Consider the following 25822-nt stretch of genomic DNA (forward strand, 5'->3'; position numbering starts at 1 on the left):
CATGAAAGGTGTGGAGGCTTTGGAAAGGGTTTAGTGGAGGTTTACCAGAACGATGCCTGGATTAGAGGGCATTAACTAAAGGGAGAGGTTGGACAGACTTGAATGGTATTCTATGGAACACCGGAGGTTGCAGAGAGACCTGATAGAAGTATATAAAATTAAGGAAAGCAAAAGCTTAAGACCTTACTTTACTTCACTTTAAACTTTAGACTTTATACTTAAGAGATACAGCTTGGAAACAGGTCTTTCGGCCCACTCAGTCTACGCCATCCAGCAATTACCCCATACACTAGCACTATCCTACACACCAGGGTCAATTTACAGAAGTCAATTAACCTACAAACCTGTATATCTTTGCAGTGTGGGAGAAAACCGGAGCACCTGGAGAAAACCCATGCGGTCACAGGGAGAACGTACAAACTCCGTATAGATGGCACCCTAGTCAGGATCAAGCTCGGGGATCTGGCTCTGTAAAGCAGCAACTCTACCCCTGAGCGACTGTGCTGCCCATAGATAGAGTTACAGAATTCTCCAAAAATCAAATACATGAGAGCATGGCTTTAATGTGTGAGGGGTGAAGTTTAAAGGAGATGGAGCCTTTTTGCACAGAGTGTGGTGAGTGCCAAGTCAACCACTGTCGAGAGTAGTGGTTCAGACAGATACAAGAATGGCATTGAAGACACCTTTGTGTGGGCACATGAATATGCAGGGAATGGAGAGATATGGATTATGTGCAGGCAGATTAGTTTGATCTTGGCATCATGTTCGGCACAGACCATTGTGGGCTGAAGGGTTTGTTCCATGATGTACAGTTCAATGTTCTTTTTAAAGAGACTATATTTGCATCTCACACAGCTGTAGGTGGTATACATAGAAACATAGAAACATAGAAACATAGAAATTAGGTGCAGGAGTAGGCCATTCGGCCCTTCGAGCCTGCACCGCCATTCAATATGATCATGGCTGATCATCCAACTAAGTATCCCATACCTGCCTTCTCTACATACCCTCTGATCCCCTTAGCCACAAGGGCCACATCTAACTCCCTCTTAAATATAGCCAATGAACTGGCCTCAACTACCCTCTGTGGCAGAGAGTTCCAGAGATTCACCACTCTCTGTGTGAAAAAAGTTCTTCTCATCTCGGTTTTAAAGGATTTCCCCTTTATCCTTAAGCTGTGACCCCTTGTCCTGGACTTCCCTAACATCGGGAACAATCTTCCTGCATCTAGCCTGTCCAACCCCTTAAGAATTTTGTAAGTTTCTATAAGATCCCCACTCAATCTTCTAAATTCTAGAGAGTATAAACCAAGTCTATCCAGTCTTTCTTCATAAGACAGTCCTGACATCCCAGGAATCAGTCTGGTGAACCGTCTCTGCACTCCCTCTATGGCAATAATGTCCTTCCTCAGATTTGGAGACCAAAACTGTACGCAATACTCCAGGTGTGGTCTCACCAAGACCCTGTACAACTGCAGTAGAACCTCTCTGCTCCAATACTCAAATCCTTTTGCAATGAAAGCTAACATACCATTCGCTTTCTTTACTGCCTGCTGCACCTGCATGCCTACCTTCAATGACTGGTGTACCATGACACCCAGGTCTCGCTGCATCTCCCCCTTTCCCAATCGGCCACCATTTAGATAATAGTCTGCTTTCCTGTTTTTGCCACCAAAATAGATAACCTCACATTTATCCACATTATACTGCATCTGCCAACATTTGCCCACTCACCCAGCCTATCCAAGTCACCCTTGAAGTTGGGGTATCGTGTTGCAGTTGTATACAATGTTGGTGAGGCTGCACCATGTTATAGGAACATTTTGGGCCCTATGTTATAGGAAAGATATTGTCAAGCTGGAAAGGGTGTAGAGAAGATTTACGAGGATGTCACCAGGACTGAGGGGCTCAGCTACAGGGAGAGGTTTTGAGCATTATATCAAGAACCAGCGAACATAGGTTTTTAGTTAAGGAGGGAAAGATTCAATAGGAATCAAGAGAGAGCTAGATAGGGCTCTCTAAAATAGCGCAGGGGATATAGGGAGAAGGCAGGAACGGGGTACTGATAGGAGATGATCAGCCATGATCACATTGAATGGCGTTGCTGGCTCGAGGGCAGAATGGTACTCTGAACTATTTTACCTGGATTACCCAACCACCTAGTAACACTTTTTCCACAGTAGGCAGTGAAGATGGTTGTCAGTGAAGAAATACAGCAGATCGATCAGCTAGGCAGGTGGGCTGAAAAATGGTTGATGGCAGGACTCTAAGACCTTAATTCAGATATGTGTGAGGTATTACATTTTGTGAAGTCGAAACAGGGCAGGAACTTCACAGTGAACTATTTGGAGTGTTGCAGAACAGAGGGATCTAGGAGTCCAAGGACATGATTCTCTGAAAGTGATGCTGCAGTTAGATAGGGTGGTGAAGACTGTTTTTGGCACATTGGCATTCATCAGTCAGGGTATTGAGTAACCAAGTTGGGACATTATGTTCTACTTATACAAGATGTTGCTGAGGCTCCACTTAGAAACATAGAAACATAGAAATTAGGTGCAGGAGTAGGCCATTCGGCCCTTCGAGCCTGCACCGCCATTCAATATGATCATGGCTGATCATCCAACTCAGTATCCCGTGCCTGCCTTCTCTCCATACCCTCTGATCCCCTTAGCCACAAGGGCCACATCTAACTCCCTCTTAAATATAGCCAATGAACTGGCCTCAACTACCCTCTGTGGCAGAGAGTTCCAGAGATTCACCACTCTATGTGTGAAAAAAGTTCTTCTCATCTCGGTTTTAAAGGATTTCCCCCTTATCCTTAAGCTGTGACCCCTTGTCCTGGACTTCCCCAACATCGGGAACAATCTTCCTGCATCTAGCCTGTCCAACCCCTTAAGAATTTTGTACGTTTCTATAAGATCCCCTCTCAATCTCCTAAATTCTAGAGAGTATAAACCAAGTCTATCCAGTCTTTCTTCATAAGACAGTCCTGACATCACAGGAATCAGTCTGGTGAACCTTCTCTGCACTCCCTCTATGGCAATAATGTCCTTCCTCAGATTTGGAGACCAAAACTGTACGCAATACTCCAGGTGTGGTCTCACCAAGACCCTGTACAACTGCAGTAGAACCTCCCTGCTCCTATACTCATATCCTTTTGCAATGAAAGCTAACATACCATTTCGCTTTCTTTACTGCCTGCTGCACCTGCATGCCTACCTTCAATGACTGGTGCACCATGACACCCAGGTCTCGCTGCATCTCCCACTTTCCCAATCGGCCACCTATTAGAGATAATAGTCTGCTTTCCCGTTTTTGCCACCAAAATGGATAACCTCACATTTATCCACATTATACTGCATCTGCCAAACATTTGCCCACTCACCCAGCCTATCCAAGTCACCTTGCAGTCTCCTAGCATCCTCCTCACACCTAACACTGCCCCCCAGCTTAGTGTCATCCGCAAACTTGGAGATATTGCCTTCAATTCCCTCATCCAGATCATTAATATATATTGTAAATAGCTGGGGTCCCAGCACTGAGCCTTGTGGTACCCCACTAGTCACTGCCTGCCATTGTGAAAAGGACCCGTTTACTCCTACTCTTTGCTTCCTGTTTGCCAGCCAGTTCTCTATCCACATCAATACTGAACCCCCAATGCCGTGTGCTTTAAGTTTGTATACTAATCTCTTATGTGGGATCTTGTCAAAAGCCTTCTGGAAGTCCAGATACACCACATCCACTGGTTCTCCCCTATCCATGCTACTAGTTACATCCTCGAAAAATTCTATAAGATTCGTCAGACATGATTTACCTTTCGTAAATCCATGCTGACTTTGTCCAATGGTTTCACCACTTTCCAAATGTGCTGCTATCCCATCTTTAATAACTGACTCTAGCAGTTTCTCCACTACCGATGTTAGACTAACTGGTCTGTAATTCCCCGTTTTCTCTCTCCCTCCCTTCTTAAAAAGTGGGGTTACGTTTGCTACCCGCCAATCCTCTGGAACTACTCCAGAATCTAAAGAGTTTTGAAAGATTATTACTAATGCATCCACTATTTCTGGGGCTACTTCCTTAAGTACTCTGGGATGCAGCCTATCTGGCCCGGGGGATTTATCGGCCTTTAATCCATTCAATTTACCCAACACCACTTCCCGACTAACCTGGATTTCACTCAATTCCTCCAACTCCTTTGACCCGCGGGCCCCTGCTATTTCCAGCAGATTATTTATGTCTTCCTTAGTGAAGACGGAACCAAAGTAGTTATTCAATTGGTCCGCCATATCCTGGTTCCCCATGATCCACTCACCTGCTTCTGACTGCAAGGGACCTACATTTGTTTTAACTAATCTCTTTCTTTTTACATATCTATAAAAACTTTTGCAGTCAGTTTTTATGTTCACTGCCAGTTTTCGTTCATAATCCATTTTTCCTTTCCAAATTAAGCCCTTTGTCCTCCTCTGCTGGTCTCTGAATTTCTCCCAGTCCTCCGGTATGCTGCTTTTTCTGGCTAATTTGTACGCATCATCCTTCGCTTTGATACTATCCCTGATTTCCCTTGTTATCCACGGATGCACTACCTTCCCTAATTTATTCTTTTGCCAAACTGGGATGAACAATTTTTGTAGTTCATCCATGCAGTCTTTAAATGCCTTCCATTGCATATCCACCGTCAACCCTTTTAGAATTAATTGCCAGTCAATCTTGGCCAATTCACGTCTCATACCCTCAAAGTTACCTTTCTTTAAGTTCAAAACCATTGTTTCTGAATTAACAATGTCACTCTCCATCCTAATGAAGAACTCAACCATATTATGGTCACTCTTGCCCAAGGGGCCACGCACAACAAGACTACTAACTAACCCTTCCTCATTACTCAATACCCAGTCTAAAATAGCAAACTCTCTCGTTGGTTCCTCTACATGTTGATTTAGATAACTATCCCGCATACATTCCAAGAAATCCTCTTCCTCAGCACCCCAGCACCCGGAGCATGTAAACACTAGCAGTTTGGATTGAATATAGAAACATATAAAATTATAAAAGGACTGGACAAGCTAGATGCAGGAAAAATGTTCCCAATGTTGGGCGAGTCCAGAACCAGGGGGCCACAGTCTTAGAATAAAGGGGAGGCCATTTAAGACTGAGGTGAGAAAAAACTTTTTCACCCAGAGAGTTTGTGAATTTGTGGAATTCCCTGCCACAGTGGGCAGTGGCGGCCAAATCACTGGAGGGATTTAAGAGAGAGTTAGATAGAGCTCTAGGGGCTAGTGGAATCAAGGGATATGTGGAGAAGGCAGGCACGGGTTCTTGATTGGGGATAATCAGTCATAATCACATTGAATGGCGGTGCTGGCTCGAAGGGCTGAATGGCCTCCTCCAGCACCTATTTTCTATGTTTCTATTGGACACTATGACTCCAGAACTGTATTGTCTATAGGACTTTATGACCAATATAGTAGTGAGAACTTGATTAGAAAAAGCAGCCAGATCCTGCAACTGTAACTAATTCAGTCTGACCTGAAATGCCAGCTCTTCCATATAAGCTGCCTGGCCCACTGAGTTCTCCAGCACTTTGTGTCCTTTCTCTACTAATATAAGTACATTGGCAAGTATACAGCATGCTGGTAAGTATTAACAAGCAATCAGCATAACAATTCACTGCGTGATTACAACACAGTAGGCCATTCGGCCCACAGAGTCTAAGGCAGTTCTCAGCAGAGCAATGCATTCAGTCTGATTCGCCCTTTGACTGGATAGCAAGCAAACAATCCCTTTCCCCTGTACCTTGGTACAGGTGACAATCATAAAGGGATCTAAACTATTACTCTCTATCTAGCCTGTAACTTAATCTGTGCAAGATGCCCACATAATCCCCACTTAACCTACTGTTGATAATTAACCTACCGCTACTTATTTACAATGTGGGAGAGAACCGGAGTCATAGGATCCCCACACGGTAACACTGAGAGCATGTAAACACTAGCAGTTTGGATTGAACGAGGTCCTGAGAGCTGAGAACAGCAGCACTAACTGCTGTGCTGCGGGGTTGCGTGTCCTATAGACCAGTAAATAATAGAAACTAATAAATATCAGTTAGCATCAGGAATTACTGGTGGACTTTGCAAGATAATTTAAACTAAGGGAAAAGACAAGAGAAAAACTGGCTTCCCCAGTAAGCGACTCACTGATATAGTGCTGAGATGAGTTAGATTCAGCCTTGAGCACACCAAAAAGGCATTAATGCAAAATAACATCTCTTCGATCGACACAATATACCATCTGAAAAGAACACAATTCCACTGAGCACAGAGATTGCCCTGAGTCTGCTTGTTCTCCAGAAAGCTGCACTGCACCATCACATTGCAGCTGTTCCCACTTCTCACCTTATAGCCTTTGTGTTCGTAGTCGTGTAGGGAGAGAGCAGGTTTAGCACAAACCTGGTGATCCCACTCTTACCCATCGCAGCACCTGCTGTGACTGAAAGGATAAGAGACATAAATCAGCCATGCAAACAAAATCAGAAAACGTTACCGTGGAATGAACAGAAAATGCTGTAAACATTCGACAGGTCAGACAGCATCTGTGGAAAGAATAAATGTTTTAAGTGGAGCTGAGACACAGAGAAAACAAACTTGTTTTAAATTGCAGAGAATGGGAGGGAGAGAGGGATTGGGGAGGGGACAGTTCCTTCATTGTTACTATTTCTTATCATCCTCAAGAACCCGTCAACCAAATGGCTTCATGCCTCCCCTATGGGGAGAAAGCAGGCACGGATTATTGATAAGGGACGATCAGCCATGATCACAACGAAAGGCGGTGCTGGCTCGAAGGGCCGAATGGCCTCCTCCTGCACCTATTTTCTATGTTTCTATGTTTCTATGTCAACTCCGCCATTCAATCATCTATCTTTCCCTCTCAACCCCATACTCCTGCCTTTCCCCCAAAACCCTTGACACCTGTACTAACCAGGAATCTCAATCTCCACTTTAAAATATCCATTTACTTGGCCTCCACAATCTTCTGTGGCAATGAATTCCCACAGATTCACCATCCTCCGTCTCAAGAAATTCCTCCTCATTTTCTTTCCAAAGGTACGTCCTCTTATTCTGAGGCTATGGCTTAACCCAGGTACTCATGCTAAACACACTCTTGTTCTGTACATAACTAGTCCATTAGGTGCCCCGATTACTTGTATCATGTTTCTATGTTTCTATTGAGATACTCCTTGTATGCTGTGCTTGCCTCCATCATACTTTGCAATATAAAACTCATTTTGTTTCTCTCTTAAAGTTCTGACAAACATTCTTCAAGCTGAATACCAGCTCAGGATAGTGTTAGCGTGCGGTGATTGTTGATCGGTGCGGACTCGGTGGACCAAAGGGCCTTTTTCCGCACTGTATCTCCAAACTAAACTAAACTGAATAGCATCTGAGATCAGGTTCATACCCGGGTCTCTGGCATTGTAAGACAGCAGCTCCGCCGGCTGCACCACTGTGTCACCTGGAGGTATGTTTAGCGGTGATCTCCACTCAGATCAGGAGAAAGCACAAAGTTTTAGTGAATTGTTACCCAGAGCATCACAATTGTTTCACAAAAATCTTCCTTGAGATATTGAAAGATAAGGGAAAATAGACACAAAGCACAGGAGTAACTCAGCGGATCAGGCAGCATCTCTGGAGAAAAGGAATAGGTGACGTTTCGGGTCATAACCCTTCTTCAGACAGAGAGTCAGGGGAAAGGAAAACAAGAGCTACAGATGGTGATATAGAGAGATGTAAAACCGATTAATGAAAGGAATGCAAAATAGTAAAGATGATAAAGGAAACAAGCTATTGGTAGCTGAGGGCTACTTGAAAACGAGTTACAGTCAATGAGTGTCAACAAGATAGTCTGAGGAAGGGTCTTGACCAGAAACATCACCCATTCCTTCTCTTCAGGGATGCTGCCTGTGCCGCTGAATTACTCCAGCATTTTGCATCTAGCTTTGGTTTGTACCAGCATCTGCACTTCCTTCCTATACAAGATGATAGGAATGTTGTATGTTTTAATGTATGTTTTTAATGTTTCTTTTGTGTCTTGTGTGGGGGGTGGTGTGGGGGGGGGTGAAGGGTAAACCGCTTTGGTCACCTCCTCCACGGAGAGGCGACTTTTTCCAGGTCGCCTCCCCGTGGCTTAACAACAAGGATCGGCGCGGCCTTTCCCGGAGACGTGCCCGGGGCTTCAGTGGCGGGCGCAGCGTAGACTCTAGGCGTGGAGCGGGTGAGCCCTCGCTGGGGCTCGCTGGAGGGGGGTGCTCCGTATCGCTGGCCCGTGGCAGCCGGCAGCCTGAAGCCGCGGCCTGCACAGCTCCAGCTGGTGCAGCGTCTGTAGCCCGGGATCCCTCGTGTGGGGACCCGGGGGGAAGAAGAAGCTCCGAATGCCGGCCCGCGGCCAACTTCTACCACGGGCCCGGCGCGGACTTACCATCACCCCTGGAGGGGAGCTTCGTCTGTCGGCCCTGCAGTCTGCGGTGCTTCTGGCTGCGGCGCAAACTTTAAATCTTCGACCGCCGGCCTGCGGCCTACATCAGCCTGGAGCCGCGGTCTACGGTGGGGAAGAGCCAATCCTGGACTTACCTTAACTTTTACCTTGTCCTTTTATCATCTGGACGCCCGCAGCGACGGCTGCGGAGGGTTGAGGTCCCGACCATGGGGGGAAATGGAGGAGGACTGGCCAAATTCTGTGCCTTCCACCACAGTGATGAATGCTGTGGTGGATGTTTGTGTTACATTTTTATTGCGTTTGTGTTTTCTTTATCACTGTACCGCTGCTGACAAATTCATTTCACTTGCACTTTATGTGCAATGTGATGAATAAAACTGATTGATTGATTGATGACTTAGAGGTTAGTCAACAACTTGGGTGGGGGAGGAACAGAGAGAGAGGTGATGCTAGGATTACTTGCAGTTAGATAAATCAATATTCATACCGCTGGGTTGTAAGCTGCCCAAGTGAAATATGAGGTGCTGTTCCTCCAATTTGTGTTTGGTCTCACCCTGACAGTGGAGGAGGCCCAGGATAGAATGTCAGTGTGGGAATAAGAAGGGGAGTTAAAATATTTGGCAACCGAGAGATCAGGTACATCCAGGTGGAATGAACTTCAGTTAAGGGCTTCAGTTAATTAGATGCTGCTGAAAGGGAGAGCAGTTTGCTTGGTTTACTTCTTTTTAAACAAGTTAACCAGGGCTGGGATAACATGGGGAGAATTCAGGTGAGGGGAATTTATCAAACAGACAAGACATGGCACAGATTAGTGATGTACTCGAGATAAAACACAGAATGGAACAGAAAAGAACAGAGAGTTTAATAGTGATTATGTATCAGGGAGTAAGGGCCATGCTCGTGAATTTGTTCAGACTGAAAGTAGGAAGGAACTGCAGGTGTTGATTCATACCAAAGATAGACACAAAGTGCTGGAGTAACAACTGGTCAGGCAGTATCACTGGAGAAAAAAGATGGGTGACAATTTGGGTCAGAACCCCTTCTTCAAACTGAAAGTAGAGGGGGAGTGGGATTACAATCAGACCGTCCCAAATGTATGGATACATGATAAAAGGAAGAGTAAGAAAGTCCAATAAAGTCCAATTATAGATAATCTGAGGGTCTCAAATGAGGTAGATGGTAGCTCAGGATCGATCTCTATTTGGAGATTAGATGGTTCAGTTGCCTGATAACAGCTATGAAGAAACTGTCCCTGATTCTGGAGGAATGCATTTTCACACTTCTGTACCTCTAGCCTGATGAGAGAGGGGAGTAACGATATTGTCCGGTTGAGACCATGATTATGCTGGTGGCCTTGCTGACGTAGTGTGAAGTGGAAATGGAGTCAATGGAAGGGAGGTTGGTTTGTGTGATGGTTTGGGCTATGTCCACAATTCTGTGCAATTTGTTGCGGACTCCCAAACCGAACTGTGGCACATCCGAACAAATGTTTTCTATGGTGTAGAAGTTGGAGAGGGTTGTAGGGGACATGCCTAACTTCTTACACCTTCAAAGGACATAGAGGCATTGGTGTGCTTTCAGTATTGCTTCAATAACATCATTGCAGCTCTGTAAGACCTTGGATCGCTGCAGTTGGAGAATTGCCTAAATCTGATTACTATGTGATGTAGGAAATTCTGAAAATGATAAGAAAGATAAGTAGTTTGTAATATTTTAACCTAAGAGCTTACATACTGGGCAATCATGATGGAAAAGGCTAACATAGTAAAGGAGCAATAAATAGATTTATCATGGTATTTAGATTCCACAGCAAAGCTAGACTGAGTTAAAATACACATTGGGGGTTGTAAACTAAGCTAAAGGCAATAAAACTGATCAGGAAATAGTGTATTTTATTGCATCCATTTGTAAGACAAATAAGAGAGTGGTTTTGAGGACAGAGGGTTAAAGATAACTCTGGGAAAAACATCTGGTGAAAGGCTACAGAGATTTTGATGAATACTGAATTATTTCAAAAATGTTAAACGCACGTGTAATATTGTGTCGTGAGAATATAAAAATACTGTGGGTGCTGTGAATCTTTGAAACACTTTGGGTTCTCTCAGAGTGGTCTTCAGTGAGCATTGTTAAGGCCCTGAATAAATTAAGTAGAATGAGGAACTCGCCACTGCTCTGGGAGATGTTCCCTGTGTTTGTCCCTATCTGATCCTTAATTAAGAGGGCAACTGGGCCCCACGTGAAGCCAGATACAGGTTAAACATAACATTCCCTCCAACAATCTATGACAGAAAGGATGTGGAGGCTATGGAGATGGTGCAGGTTTTACCAGAATGCTGCCTGGTTTGGGGCATGCTTATTAATGAGGAGAAATTGGAGACATTTGTTTGGATTGTTTTCTCTTGAACGACGGAGGTTGAGGGGAGACCTGATCGAAGAATATAAAATTATGAAACATAGATCGGATAGACAATCAGAGCATTTTCCCCAGGCTGGTAATGTCAAAGGCTAACTGCCGTCCCACAGCGCCAGAGTCCCAGGGTTGATGCTGACCTCAGTGCTGTCCATTTGGAGTTTGCACATTTTTCCACATCATAGGTTTCTTCCCGATGCTCTGATTTCCTCTCACGTTCTAAAGACGGGTAGGTTACTATATGTGTAAGGAGTGGATGAGAAAGTGGGATAACATAGAACTACTGTGAATTGATGATCAATGGTCGGTGTGAACTCGGTGGGCAGTTTCCATGCTATATCTCTAAACTAAACAAAACTAGAAGGCATAAACTTTAAGGTGAAAAGGGCATAGTTTAAAGGAGATATGCAGATCAAGTATATTACACAAAGAGTAGTGACCTTATGGAGCCTGGAGTGGTGGTGAAGGCAGATAGTGGCATTTAAGGTTTTAGTCAGGCATACAGATATGCAGGGTATAGAGAGACATGGATCATGTGCAGACAGAGGAGATTAGTTTAACTTGGCATCATGTTAGCACAGATATTGTGTACCAAAGGGCCTGTTTCTGTGCTGTTCTGTTCTTTATTCTATGTTCTAACATATTCACTGTGCTAACATAGCCCTTGTAACTGCAGACAACATTCAACGTCTCCCGTGGAGTTTTTATTCTGAGTGCTACTTACCACTAGAGGCACAGATCTTGATGATCCACAAACAGGGAGTGACGTACTTGGCTTGGGGTAGACTACACTTCGTTATGTTCAGGATCTCACTTAAGGCTCCAATTTCTTGAGCTTTTTGTCCAAACCTCTTATCTGCAACAACATATCAGTTTTTTCTAATACAGCACAAATTCCATGGGAACACATGGTGTTTGTATTCCTTGTTGAATGGTGATGAGTTACACTCCCAGTGTGGCTGCACTCTGGCATCTGACAACCTTACAGCATCAATCCACTGCAAGAAATAATTTCAGTTCAGTGGCCTGTGATGGTTTTCTCCACATTTCCACTCACATGCCATTGATCTGGAAGCTCTTTTTATATCGACTTGCTTTTAATACAAAGTCCCATGTAGACTGCCCGGTCCTTCAGTCTGATCATGGCTGAGTTTTGACCCAAGAGCCACTTTTCCTTCCTATACCTTGATCTTATATCTATTTTTAAAAGGAATACAAGAAAATGTGCACGACGATCAGTTAAATGTACACCACGATCAGATCCGTGTTGTATCCTTGACCCCATTGTCACTTCCTTTGATCAGAATCATGTTCGATGCTTAGCCGTTTGAACTGCTCAAACCAAAGGTTTGTTTCCCTCTTAGATGGCACCTTTGTTTATTCTGGCCCCAAGTGAAACGATCTCTATTTGTGCCTTTGTGGCAATTGTGATATCATTATAACACTGGAGGAGGCCACTCGGTCCATTCAGTCTGTGTTATCTTCTTACATAACAATCAATGTGTCCCATTGCCCTGCACTTTCAGAGTAGCTCTGCCAATTACTTCCCTCAATTTTCAAAGCCCTGAACGTGTGAAGAATAATGAAATAGTATTTTCCATATTAACCCACAAATTAACTTTGTACAATGTTTGCCCTCATAAGTCAGTGTATCTTTGGGATGGATCAGATTGCCTGCAAATGGGCCAATTTGTTGGTTTGTTGAAACTTCACCCAGCAATTTTATAGGCATTTCCTTTTATCCTGTTATTCATCATTGTTTACAGTTCAGTTCCACCACCGATTTTCCGGCAACTTTAATCCGGACAAAATTTCAAGAGCGCACGAAAATGTGGCACCTAGGCCGGGTGAGGTGGCCGATCTCTAACTCATCAGGACTTGTGCACCAATCAGTGGGGTTGAATTTTCCGCCTGGGGCCAGGGCTCTGGAATTCCGACCCAGCCAGAGTCAGCAGATACGTTTCCATAGCCAACTTCCGATGCCGACTTTGCGGGCCGGTATCTCGGTCTCTCGGCGGCCTAGGCGGAACGTTCTGGTACCGCTGGACCCCATTCAGAGGTCATGACCTCTGTTGGTCCGGCAAAATGTATTATCCAGAAAGCCTCTGGAACCAAGGGTGCTGGATAATCGGTGGTGGAGCTGTACCCAAGCTTCAGATACAATGGTGACTGCTGTTCCTTACCTCTTTGTCCAACTTTGACGATTAAATAGATTAAAGGTAAGATGACGTCATAATCCAGTGGAAGTACTTGTGTCACGTTCACCAGCGTGTGTAGCAACGCCTCGCTGCCCCCCTTCGTGATCAGGTAACTGACCCGCTTGACTGTACCTGAGCAATGTAAAGAAAGGCAGCCCCAGTCAGCATCTGTATTACACAGCTGGATAACACTGGGTTAGAATGAATAAACACTTGGTCAACACAGAAGAAGATTTTAAAGAACCCCCCCCTGTAGGGCAGGGGTGAAATTACAGAGCTAAGCAATTGGAAGGCTGGTGTAGAGACACAAACTGTGGGATAAGTGAGCTGAGCGAGTGCATGATAGAATTGAGGAAGATAGTCAGAACCTATTTCCCAGGGTGGAAGTACCAAAGGCTTGAGGACATAAATTTAAGGTGAAAGGGGGAACTTTAAAGGAGATGTGGGGGGGGGCTAGTTTTGTTCATGGAGGGTGTTGAGTGGCTGGAATGCATTGCCAATGGTGTTGGTGGAAACAGTGGCAATTAAGAGGGTTTTAGATGGGTGTATGGATATGCAGAAATTGGAGGGGTGTGGATCATATGCAGGCAGATGAGGTTGGTTTATCCCAACATTCAAGTGTGGCACAGACATTATGGGCCAAAGACCTGTTCCTGTGCTGAACTGTTCTACGTTCTATGTTAAGAGATAACATACAAAGAAATGAAGACCTCTTGTCTCCTGGCTATGTTTTAGAATCAGGAAAAGAAAAAGCTAGTGGACCAAATTACATTTTTTCATCAATAATCCTGATAAAATGTCTGTGATGTGTGAGCCAGTAGCAATGTGAATCTGCAAAACACCGCACCACATTTCTCAGTGTGTCCCATAGAATAACATGTTAGGTGAAGTAATTTACATTTTCATAATCGACACAAAGAATGCAAATACACAGAAAATATCTTCCCTTACTGTCAGCTATGTTTACATTAACACCGAGTTGATTAAATTTATGATTAAAAAATACTTATGATTATGAAATGACTGGATTGTCACATTATTCTTTGTTTTCTTGCGTCCTTCAGAGAAGAGAAGCTCCATCTTTACTTGGTCTGACCTGTCCATGACTCGGTGTACTCAGTGATATGGTCGACTCTTCCATCAACTGGTAATCATATCAGAGACGATACAATGGGAGGCAACTCCTGTCTGGTCAGGGAAACATACATTCTCCAAGTACATCTAAGTAGGGTGGCACGGTGGCACAGACGTAGAGTTGCTGCCATAGCTCTTGCTGCACCAGAGACCCAGGTTTGATCAAGGATGTCAACAAAATAGAGAGAGTACAGAGGAGATTTACTAGAATGTTGCCTGGGTTTCAACAACTAAGTTACAGAGATAGGTTGAATAAGTTTGGTCTTTATTCTCTGGAGCGCAGAAGGTTAAGGGGGGACCTGATAGAGGTCTTTAAAATGATGAGAGGGATAGACAGAGTTGATGTGGTCAAGCTTTTCCCTTTGAGAATAGGGAAGATTCAAACAAGAGGACATGACTTCAGAATTAAGGGACAGAAGTTTAGGGGTAATATGAGGGGGAACTTCTTTACACAGAGTGGTTGCGGTGTGGAATGAGCTCCCAGTGGAAGTGGTGGAGGCAGGTTCATTGGTATCATTTAAAAATAAATTGGATAGGCATATGGATGAGAAGGGAATGGAGGGTTATGGTACGAGTGCAGGCAGGTGGGACTAAGGGGAAAAAAATTTGTTCGGCATGGACTTGTAGGGCCGAGATGGCCTGTTTCCGTGCTGTAATTGTTATATGGTTATTATATGATCCAGACTACAGATGTTGTCTGGGTGGAGTTTGTACGTTCTCCCCGTTACCACATAGGTTTTCAACGGTTTCCTCCCACACTCCAAAGATGTACAGGTTTGTCGGTTAATTGGCTTTGTATAATTGTAAATTGGCCTTTATGTGTGTAGGAGAGTGTTTGTGTGCTGACATCGCAGGTCAGTGCAAACTCGGTGGGAGGAAGGGCATGTTTCTGCGCTCTATCCCGAAACTAAACTAAACTAAACTAAACTACATGGAAGGTGTTGAAATTAATTTTACACCTAAAATTGTGGCCCAAATTTGTTTGTGGTAATTATACTGTGTTCAAGTTGTAGTTTACTTTGAGTAATAAGGCAGGGATTCAAGTTGTTAGTCCAGTAACAGGAGGAATATTAAGTGTGTGAAATGTATTTCCAATTATGGCCAGAGTAGCGTGACATACATTTTAAAATGCTAACACGAGGCACATGTAGAGTGACCAATGCTCACACTTCCATGTTTGGTGCTGATATTCCTATGTACCCATTGCAGCTCAGTGCAAGGCCGGTTGTGTTTCCATGGTGTCACATGGAGGGGGATTTACAGGGACACACAGACCTGGGCAGGCCATCAACAACGCATATCGCAACCCCGGCTCTTTCTCAGTAGGACCTACTCTCTGGTGCTGTACGTAAGAGGTTCAATGCTTAGATCAAAGGCCTGAACTTTGTAGACCAATATGGACCCAAGTCTGCTTTAAGTACGTGCCCCTCTTTGGACTGAGTCAAATGTTGTCCCAACATCATTCATGTTGAGACTAGGAGTCAAGACTTGCATTTTTAGAACTGATAGTCATCCCGGTAAATGAACAAAACTACACACATAACTAGCGCGAGATTTAGACTCTAGACTTTAGACTTTAGAGATACAGAGGTGAACCAGACCCTTCAGCCCACCGAGTCCATGCTGACCAGCGATCACCCTGCACACGAGCACTATCCTATACCCTAGGGACAATTTACAATTTCACCAAAGACTGTTAAAGTACAAACTTGTACGTCTTTGGAGTGTGGGACGAAACCGGAGCAGCCAGGTAAAACCCACAAAGTCACAGGGAGAGGGTACATACCCCATACAAACAGCACCTGTAGTCAGGATTGAACCCAGTAGAGCTGTAAGGCAGTAACTCTACCTCTGCGCCATTATCCCGCCACGAGGTGTGTGTCCAATTCCCATCTCAATTGGAAGAAGGAGGATGAGGACAACATCATCAAGTAAGATTAGTTTACGACACCACACTAGTTACAATTACTTCCCGCTGTGACTGAACTATGGCTGAATGTTGTTTCCACACTCACCCGCTGACAGCAGTGCATCCAGGATTTGCAAGATGCTGAGCGTACTTTTCATATCATGGGAATTCTGCAATAAAACAGGCAGACAAACAAAAATCAACTCCAAAGAGTAAAGTTCCAAAAAGATGGCATCAAAGATTTTTATTTTTTATTTTGGGAAGAACAGACTCTGCCTCAGGTGAATGTGTAGAAAGATATTTTGGTTTAGTTTAGAGTTATAACGTGGAAACGGGGCCCTTCAGACTAACATGTCTGCGCTAACCAGCAATCACTCATACAGTTAGGGACAATTTACAGAAGAATTAATCAGATATGATTCAAACTCATTCTCAAAGTACATTATGATAATAGAAAGGATTTATTTATAAATCTGAGCCAACCAATGAGCTGTAAGTGGACAGGCAATGAGTTTGGACACTATTTCAGGCCAAGGGCCTAGGACCGAGGACCCGCCGGTGGGCCGAGCTCAACCACCATGGACCAAAGACCCGCTCACTGAGGACCGAGGACCCGTCCTTTTGGCCCAGCTAGCCCACCGTGGGCTACAAACCCAGCCCCAAGTGACGCTGAGAGTGAGGTGGGATCTGCGGGCAAACGACGAGAGCGCAGGAGAATGGCGAGAGTAAGGGGTAGTGTGGAGAGTGAGAGGGGAGCATCGAGAGTGAGGGGGCCCATGGACAGTGAGAGGGGGACCCGAGGGGGGGGGGGGGGGGGGGGGGGGGGGGGGGTGCATAGAAGGAAGGGGGGTCGGTGTGGCAGCAGGCCCAATTCATTGCTGCGGGATAAAACTGTATGATCAACTTTATGTAACTTTCTCGGCAACGGAAACGTGGCTACTCTTGTGTACTGCCAAGGTGAGGTCTGTTGCTTGATTCTAACGGGTTGAATGCAAAGCAAACCATTTCACTATACATGTGACAATAAGGTATCATGGAATCATCATCATGCTAATTAGCGGCAATGTCTACTTTAGGAACAAAGGCAACCGTATGTACGACAGAAACTACAGCAACACTTTGTAACAAATGGCAGGTATTTTAGCCAGAATATACAGCGAGTACAGGATAATTAGACACAAATGATGCGCATGTCAGATCCGGTTATTTACTAACTGCAGCTACTGGGACAAGGGCAGAAGGAATAACAGTGCCTATCAGTATGTGTAGAAATGGTAACAGTGGATGGAGACTCTCACATAAAAACAGATTCATAGAATCATTGAGTACAGATACAGGCCCTATGCCCCACTTTGTCCATGACAACCAAACTGGGCCATTGTATCCGGGGTAAGGCTTTGTATTTTATCCAGGGTAGGAGGGGAGAATGAGGGCCAGGGCAGTTTACTGTTCTGGATGTCAGATGTGGGAGGTTATAGAGTCTGAGTGCCCTCCTGACGTCCACACCTGCGCCAGGTGCGTCGAGATGGGGCTCATAAGGGACCGTGTTAGGAACCTGGAGCAGCAACTCAATGACCTCTGTCTGGTCAGGGAGAGCGAGGAGGTCATAGAGAGGAGTTACAGAGAGGTGGTCACTCCAAGACCATGGGAGGCAGACAAGTGGGTCACAGTTAGGAAGTACAATGGGCAGAGGCATGGACTAGTGAGTACCCAGGTGGCTGTACACCTTGAAAATAAGTACTCATGTTTGAGTAGGGTTGGGGAGACAGCCTACCAGGGGGCAGCGACAGCGGCCGGGCCTCTGGCACAAAGACCGGTCCTGTTGCTCAGAAGGGTAAGGAAAAGAAGGGGAGGGCAATTGTAATAGGGGACTCTATAGTCAGGGGGTCAGATAGGCGATTCTGTGGACGCAGTCAGGAGACCCGGATGGTAGTTTGCCTCCCTGGTGCCAGGGTCAGAGATGTGTCTAAACGTGTCCAAGATATCCTGAAATGGGAGGGAGAGGAGCCTGAGGTTGTGGTACATATAGGTACCAACGACATAGGTAGAAAAAGAGAAGAGGTCCTGAAAGAAGAATTTAGGGAATTAGGTAGAGAGTTAAGGAGAAGGACTGCAAAGGTAACAATCACAGGATTACTGCTTGTGCCACGAGACAGTGAGAGTAGGAATGGAGCGAGGTGGAGAATAAATGCGTGGATGAGGGACTGGTGCAGTAGGCAGGGATTCAAGTTTCTGGATCATTGGGACTACTTTTGAGAAAGGTGTGACCTGTACAGAAAGGACGGGTTGCACTTGAACCTGAGGGGGACCAATATCCTGGCGGGGAGATTTGCAAAGGCTACTGGGGAGACTTTAAACTAGTATGGTTGGGGGGAGGGACTCAAATAGGGAAAGCTAGCAGTCAGTGTGTGAGGCAGGAGGCAGAGAATGGTAGCACCCAGACCCAAAATGTAGGGGAGAGAGAAGAAAAAGATAATAAACAGAGAATAAGAGGGGGGGGGTTTCTTAAATGTGTATATTTTAATGCTAGGAGCATTGTAAGAAAGGTGGATGAGCTTAGAGCCTGGATTGACACCTGGAAGTATGATGTTGTGGCAATCAGTGAAACATGGTTGCAGGAGGGCTGTGATTGGAAACTAAATATTCCAGGATTTTGTTGCTTCAGGTGTGATAGAATTGGAGGGGCAAGAGGCGGAGGTGTTGCATTGCTTATCAGGGAAGATATTACAGCAGTGCTTTGGCAGGATAGATTAGAGGGCTCGTCCAGGGAGGCTATTTGGGTGAAACTGAGAAATGGGAAAGGGGTAGCAACACTTATGGGGGTGTATTATAGACCGCCAAATGGGGAGCGAGAATTGGAAGAGCAAATATGTAAGGAGATAGCAGATATTAGTAGTAAGCACAAGGTAGTGATTGTGGGAGATTTCAATTTTCCACACATAGACTGGGAAACACATTCTGTAAATGGGCTGGATGGGTTGGAGTTTGTAAAATGTGTGCAGGATAGTTTTTTGCAGCAATACATAGAAGTACCTACTAGAGAAGGGGCGGTGCTGGACCTCCTGTTAGGAAATGAGACAGGTCAGGTGGCGGAGGTAAGTGTTGGGGAACACTTCGGGTCCAGTGATCACAATACCATTAGTTTCAATATAATTATGGAGAGGGTCAGAACTGGACCTAACGTTGAGTTTTTAGATTGGAGAAAGGCTAATTTTGAGGAGATGCAAAAGGATTTAAAAGGAGTGAATGGGAACTTTTTTTTAATGGGAAAGACGAGGAAGAGAAAAGGACGACATTTAAAGGTGAAATTTTAAATGTACAGAATCTTTATGTCCCTGTTCGGTTGAAAGGAATTAGTAAAAATTGGAAAAAGCCATGGTTTTCAAGGGAAATTTGACACGGTTCGGAAAAAGAGAGAGATTACAATATTTATAGGCAGCATGGAGTAAATGAGGTGCTTGAGGAGTATAAAGAATGTAAAAAGAATCTTAAGAAAGAAATAAGAAAAGCTAAAAGAAGATATGAGGTTGCTTTGGCAAGGAAGGTGAAAGTAAATCCAAAGCGTTTCTACAGCTATATTAATAGCAAAAGGATAACGAGAGATAAAATTGGTTCATTAGAGAGTCATAGTGGACAGCTATCTGCAGAGCCAAAAGAGATGGGGGAGATATATTTATTTTCTTCGGTAGTCACCAAGGAGAAGGATATTGAATTATGTGAGGTAAGGGAAACAAGGAGAGTAGCTATGGAAACTATGAGATTCAAAGAAGAGGAAGTATTGACACTTTTGAAAAATATAAACGTGGATAAGTCTTCAGGTCCTGACAGGATATTCCCTAGGACATTGAGGGAAGTTAGTGTAGAAATAGCAGGGGCTATGATAGAAATATTTCAAATGTCATTAGAAACGGGAATAGTGCCGGAGGATTGGCGTACTGCGCATGTTGTTCCATTGTTTAAAAAGGGTTCTAAGAGTAAACCTAGCAATTATAGATCCGTTTGTTTGACGTCATTGGTGGGCAAATTAATGGAAAAGATACTTAGAGATAATATATATTAGTATCTGGATAAACAGGGTTTGATTAGGAACAGTCAACATGGATTTGTGCTTGGAAGGTCATGTTCGACTAATCTTCTTGAATTTTTTGAAGAGGTTACTCGGGAAATTGATTCAAGATTCAAGATTCAAGATTCAATTTAATTGTCATTTGGACCCCTTGAGGTCCAAACGAAATGCCGTTTCTGCAGCCATACATTACAACAAATAGACCCAAGACACAACATAATTTACATAAACATCCATCACAGCGCTGTGATGGAAGGCCAAAAAAACTTATCTCTCCATTGCACTCTCCCCCCCCCCCCCCCCCCCCCGATGTCAGAGTCAAATTCAAAGCCCCCGGCTGGCGATGGCGATTGTCCCGCGACCATTAAAGCCATGCCGGGTGGTGTGAGGTCGCACACCGGATCTTGGTGTTAGAGCCCCCGGCGTGCGCTCGCAGAGTCCCGCAGCCATTCCAAGCCACGCGGGGCAGTGATGTCAGGCCCCGCTCCAGGAGCTCTTCAACCCCGCAACTCGGGCGGGAGAAGTCGCTGTTGCAGGAGCCCTGAAAAGCGGTCTCCCTCCAGGGACCCGCGGGCTCCCGGTGCCGCCGTCCGCCAGACCCGCAGTTGCAGCCTCCGAATCTCCGGAGGTCGGGCCGCAGCAGCAGCAGCAGCAGCGCTCCACCACCGCTCCACCCGCTCCGGACTCGGCCAGCTCCGCGACGGTGAGGTGAGTCATCGGCACCAGAGTCCCCGGTCTTCTCCTGTTGGAGGCCGCTCCACGTTGCAGCCCCAACGCAGACCTGACAAAGAAAAGGTTGGGTCTCCTGTGCATGGAGAGATTTAAAAGTTACCCCCCCTCCCCCACCCCCCACCCCCCCCCCCCACCCCCACCCCCCCCCCCCCCCCCCCCCCCCACACACACACCCCAATGATGAGGGTAAAGCAGTGGATGTTGTATATATTGACTTCAGTAAGGCCTTTGTCAAGGTTCCTCATGGAAGGTTGGTTAAGAAGGTTCAATTGTTGGGTATTAATGGTGTAGCAAGATGGATTCAACTGTGGCTGAATGGGAGATGCCAGAGAGTAATGGTGGATGGCTGTTTGTCAGGTTGGAGGCCAATGACGAGTGGGGTGCCACAGGGATCTGTGTTGGGTTCACTGTTGTTTGTCATGTACATCAATGATCTGGATGAAGGTGTGGTAAATTGGATTAGTAAGTATGCAGATGATACTAAGATAGGTGGTGTTGTGGATAATGAAGTAGATTTCCAAAGTCTACAGAGAGATTTGTGCCATTTGGAAGAATGGGCTGAAAGATGGCAGATGGAGTTTAATGCTGATAAGTGTGAGGTGCTACATCTTGGCAGGACAAATCAAAATAGGACGTACATGGTAAATTATATAATTGATATAATTGATATAATTTAATTGCCACACAACCAAGGTCGTTGGAATTTGGGTTGCCAGCAGCGATACAGTAATAAAGAACACACAACCACAATATGTATGTATTGTATATATGTATGCACTGAGTACGAGCAGCTTTTAATTTCATTGTACATGTATAGTGACAATAAATGGCATATCTATCTATATCTATATCTAATAAAAAATTTACACAAACATCCACCACAGCATTCATCACTGTGGTGGAAGGCACAGAACTTGGCAGTCCTCCTCCATTTTCCCCCGTGGTCGGGACCTCCACCCTCCACAGCCGTTGCAGCGGGCGTCCAGATGGTAAGGGACAAAGTCAAATTCAAGGTGAGTCCAGGATCGGCTTTTCCCAACCAGAGACCGCGGCTTCAGGCTAGTGTAGGCCGCAGGCCGGCAGTCACAGTTTTAAAGTACCTGCCGTGCCACAGCCGGAAGCACGGCAGTCTGCAGGGCCGGCGGTCGAAGCCTCCCTCCAGAGGAGATGGTAAGTCCATACCGCGCCCGCGGTAGAAGACGGCCGCGGGCAGGCGGTGGAAGCTTCTTCTTCCCCCTGGGTCCTCCACGAGTGATCCCGGGCTGTCAACGCCGCACCAGCTGGAGTTCTGCAGACCGCTGCTTCAGGCTGCCGGCTGCCGCGGGCCAGCGTAACGAAGCACTCCCCTCCGGCGAGCCCCAGCGAGGTCTCAGTCCACGCTGCGCCCGCCGCTGAAGCTCCGGGCGCATCTCCGGGAAAGGCCGCCCGATCCTCGATGTTAGGCCATGGGGGAGGCGACCTGAAAAAAAGTCGCCTCTCCATGGAAAGGCGGCCAAAACGGTTTCCCCCCCCCCCCACCCCCCCCCCCCCCCCCCCCACACACCCCCCACACATAACACACAAAGAAACATTAAAAACAGACTTTTAAACATACTAAAAAAATTAAAAAAGTTGAAAAAAAACGGACACGTTGCCGACAGGCTGCCGCCAGTGCAGCGCCCCCTACATATTTACATAAATGGTAGTGAATTGAGGAATGCAGTTGAACAGAGGGCACTAGGAATTACTGTGCACAGTTCCCTGAAGGTGGAATCTCATGTAGAAAGGTTGGTAAAGAAAGCTTTTGGTGTGCTGGCCTTTATAAATCAGAGCATTGAGTATAGAAGGGGATGTAATGTTAAAATTGTACAAGGCATTGTTGAGGCTATTCTGGAGTATGGTGTACAATTTTGGTCGCCTAATTATAGGAAGGATGTCAACAAAATAGAGGAGATTTACTAGAATGTTGCCTGGGTTTCAGCAACTAAGTTACAGAGAAAGGTTGAACAAGTTAGGTCTTTATTCTTTGGAGTGCAGAAGGTTAAGGGGGGACTTGATAGAGGTCTTTAAAATGATGAGAGGGATAGACAGAGTTGATGTGGATAAGCTTTTCCCACTGAGAGTAGGGAAGAGTCAAACAAGAGGACATGACTTCAGAATTAAGTGACAGAAGTTTAGGGGTAACATGAGGGGGAACTTCTTTACTCAGAGAGTGGTAGTGGTGTGGAATGAGCTTCCAGTGGAAGTGGTGGAGGCAGGTTCATTGGTATCATTTAAAAATAAATTGGATAGGCATATGGATGAGAAGGGAATGGAGGGTTATGCTATGAGTGCAGGCAGGTGGGACTAAGGGAAAAAAAAATTTTGGCACGGACTTGTAGGGCCGAAATGGCCTGTTTCCCTGCTGTAATTGTTATATGGTTATATGGTTATAAGATTCAAACAAAAGGACATGACTTGAGAATTAAGGGACAGAAGTTTAGGGGTAACATGAGGGGGAACCTCTTTCTCAGAGAGTGGTAGCTGTGTGGAATGAGCTTCAAGTGGACGTGGTGGAGGCAGGTTCGATTTTATCATTTAAAAATAAATTGGATAGTTTTATGGGCGGGAAAGGAATGGACGGTTATGGTGCATCTACCTGCACCCTAGTGCAGGTAGATGGGACTAGGGGAGAATAAGTGTTCGGCATGGACTAGAAGGGCAGAGATAGCCTGTTTCCGTGCTGCAATTGTTATATCGTTATATGGTTATATCCCATTTGCTTAATTTTGTTTCTAAGCCATCTGAACCCTTCTTATGCAAATATCAGTCCAAACGTGATTTAAACACCATTATTAAATCCGCTTCCACAGCTTTGTTCCACATATGGACTACGCTCTGAGTGAAAAGACTGTCCCTGATGTCCCTTTGAAATCCCTCTGCTCTCACCTTAGTGCTGCGGGTTGGAATTGATGAGGTTGTGTATCAGCCTTTATTAACGGATAGTTCTCATACACTGACCCACAGGATGGGGAACGTTAATAACAGAAGAATGCATTGAGAGGGCTGGTGAGAGGAGAGCAATCACATCAGTGGTCAGAATGGAACATCCTACAGGCTCTGCACATACATGGATCCTGTGGCGTGGTTCCCAGAGCACACTGCCCAGCTTGTCTGGTGAAATGCCTCATCCCCAAAAGTCACCAACAAGCAGCCGGCTTGGCTGGCAGTGAGGGGAACCCTCCCAGCCAAATCCTTCCTGCACCATTGAGACTGAGTTGCCCTTGGGATGGCTGCTATGGAGAGGAGACGGTTGCCAACCTCTTCACAGAGTGTGGATTTGCGGAGACGGTTTGGAGAAGTTTGCTTGTAACTGTTTATTCCAACAGCTCTGAAACAGAGCACTGGTTTCAGGCACATATTTGGAGATGGGCGTCAAGTGCTGCTGGAAGGTCATCAACGTAATGAAAGACTCTTTTTAGTCTGTCCAGAACGTTGCCCTCCCAGCAGAGCGAGATGTCCATCGGGGAATGTTGCCGACTGGCCCGCTGCAGACTGCAGGAGTAAGTGCTGATGGACGCACTGAAGCTCAGTGCAGACAACGCCAAAGCTCTGTGCGGGAGGACCACAGTCTAGGGTCCTTCAGCTGCTGGACATTGCGTGTGTTGGAGACGCCCCATAAAGGAGGGGAGGGATATCACCCCAGGGAGAACAAGAATGGCAATGTAGCCGGGTGTAATGATATTCCTGTGAACACAACCAAATGCGATGCTAATAAATGCATGTAAAGCCGACGAGAATGTCGGAAGAATTTTTGCACAGTTCTTGTTTTGGATATTATTTTATTCTAAATAAAATGTATTTACATTTTTTTTAAATGATCAATCCTGGCTCAACATGCAGGGGAGTATAAACCTAGTGAATGGCAGTCTCTAATGAACTGGGTAGAGGGAGTTGAATAGATTGTGGCAGGAAATTATTCTTTTTTTCACTGCAACCTTTTGATCTTTTTTTCTTTTTATTTAACCAAAAATAATTTAATCAATTATTAAAAATGATATTTACAGTACAATATTAAATGAAACAAAACCCACCACCATAATATAAGCCAAACAAATATACTAAATGAAATACTGTATAACTATATTACAATCGCCATCCAGGATGGTTTCCACCCCAGGCGGTGTCCAACGGTGCCGGAAATCCCCATGAAGTCCCTTTCCAAAACCACCTGGGCACAGATGTAACCCTGGAAAAGGGGCAGTCCGCCAGCTCGGGCAGAGCCCTCTTCCGCCTGGTATCATGACTCGCGGATTGCCAGCTTGGCCAGGCCAAGGAGTAACCGTACCAGGACATCTTCGGCCCTACCCTCTCCCATACACACAAAGATGAGGATGGTGGGTGAAAAGTTCAGCTAGACAGCAAGGAGCAACCCCTTTAGATATTGGAATGGGGCTGCAACCTCACACACTCCATATACACGTGGTACACAGACTCTTCCAGCCGCAACAGTGGCAAGCGGCAGGCGAGACCGTGAACCGCGAGAGAAACAGGTTGCAAAGGACTCCTCTGTGCAGTACTCACCAGCCCAGGTCCCCGAAGTAGAGGGGGTGAATCCCTGCATCGAGGAACCTTCACAACTCAAAGGCAAACCCACTACCATTTATGTATGGACGGTGGACCAGGGTGAGGAAGTGCAGGGTGTGGAGGAGGATCCCATACAGGACACACCAGATTCAGATTCAGATTCAATTTTAATTTTAATTGTCATTGTCAGTGTACAGTACAGAGACAACGAAATGCATTTAGCATCTCCCTTGAAGAGCGACATAGCAAACGATTTGAATAAAAAAAAATAATAAGTGTCCGGGGGGGGGGGGGGTGGTGATTGGCAGTCACCGAGGTACGTTGTTTAGTAGAGTGACAGCC

At 45.5% G+C, this 25822-nt stretch overlaps 1 protein-coding gene across 1 annotated transcript in view; it reads right to left on the reverse strand.

Moving 5' to 3' along the window:
* The window catches only part of LOC129712505 (cytosolic carboxypeptidase 4-like), a 225474-nt gene that overhangs the window by 188951 nt on the left and 10701 nt on the right, over positions 1 to 25822 (reverse strand). The window contains 4 exon segments of the mRNA XM_055660971.1: positions 6389 to 6482; positions 11621 to 11752; positions 13080 to 13226; positions 16244 to 16307. Coding sequence (XP_055516946.1) covers positions 6389 to 6482; positions 11621 to 11752; positions 13080 to 13226; positions 16244 to 16307 — 437 coding nt within the window.

The sequence above is a fragment of the Leucoraja erinacea genome, chromosome 33 (genome assembly GCF_028641065.1).
Source record: "Leucoraja erinacea ecotype New England chromosome 33, Leri_hhj_1, whole genome shotgun sequence".
Lineage (NCBI taxonomy): Eukaryota > Metazoa > Chordata > Chondrichthyes > Rajiformes > Rajidae > Leucoraja > Leucoraja erinaceus.